The 1,052-nt window shown below is 48.8% G+C and overlaps 1 protein-coding gene across 1 annotated transcript; it reads left to right on the forward strand.

Annotated features, from left to right (window-relative positions):
- Positions 1 to 22: 22 nt before the first annotated feature.
- Positions 23 to 412, forward strand: LOC108864958 (uncharacterized; the record flags this gene model as incomplete). Its single annotated transcript, XM_018641505.1, has 1 exon — positions 23 to 412. A coding segment is annotated over exon 1 (390 nt), but the record flags the coding sequence as incomplete, so codon positions are not given.
- Positions 413 to 1,052: the final 640 nt, after the last annotated feature.

Below are 1,052 nucleotides of genomic sequence, written 5' to 3' on the forward strand. Positions count from 1 at the left end.
GGAAAAACCGATTTGGCTCTCCATGGACGAAAGCACGGACGTGACCGGACGTTTTGTAGCTCACACGGTTGTGGGCACGCTCGAAACGTCAGGGACGAAAAGTTTTCTGCTCCATGCAGAAACTCTAGGGAAAACCAATAGTTCAACAATTGCTCAACACATGTTGAACTCGCTTGCGATACTCTGGCCCGATGGGATTCGACACGACAAAGTGCTTCTCCTAGTCACAGACGGTGCTGCAAATATGAAGAAGGCCGGGTCGGCACTGAAAATCATTTTTCCGCGGATGCTACACGTTACGTGTGTCGCACACGCTATTCATCGGGTGGCAAAAGAGGTGCGGCTCTTGTTCACTGATGTCGACAAGGTAGTTGCCAGCGGAAAGAAAGTTTTCCGGAAATCGGCGGCGAGGGTCAGCCTATTCCGTGAAATCGCACCTGGTACGACTTTGCCACCCCAGCCTATTCTCACTCGATGGGGAACCTGGATAGAAGCAGCCATCTACTATTCTGCGAACTTTGTTGCGTTCTCGTCGGTAGTAGCAGCTCTAGATGAAAACGGAATCGGACGTTTTTTTTTGAAAATCCAGGAGAATGGGCTTTCCAATGAACACGTCACTCTTGACATTCGAATACGTTTTGAGGGAGTTACAGCCGTCTCAATATCGCTTTTCTTCGGAATTTCCAATCTAATTTTGAAACCCTCATGAGTCGGGACGAGGGTATCGCATCGGCTCGGTTTGATCGGCATCTCGTATTGCGGGAAAGGAACTGTGGATGCGTCTGTTTACTTTAAAAAATCCTTTCACCTTGAGCTGGGAAAAAGTTCGTCTGCCATTTGGAAGTAACGGTCAAAAAAATAGAGCCCTCCTCTGGAGGATGGCTGGAGGGCAAGAATTCGTCTCTCTGATTTCCGCATCGGAAAGCTCGTCTTCCGTACAGCGGAATCGCTCTGTTATTTTCCGAAATCAGACCAGTTTTCGAGGACTTATGCAAGGACCAAAGAGACGACCTCTCACCTTCCCTTCCAGCTGACAATGGATACTATGAGGG

This window comes from Galendromus occidentalis, unplaced genomic scaffold (genome assembly GCF_000255335.2).
Source record: "Galendromus occidentalis unplaced genomic scaffold, Mocc_1.1 scf7180000077582, whole genome shotgun sequence".
NCBI lineage: Eukaryota > Metazoa > Arthropoda > Arachnida > Mesostigmata > Phytoseiidae > Galendromus > Galendromus occidentalis.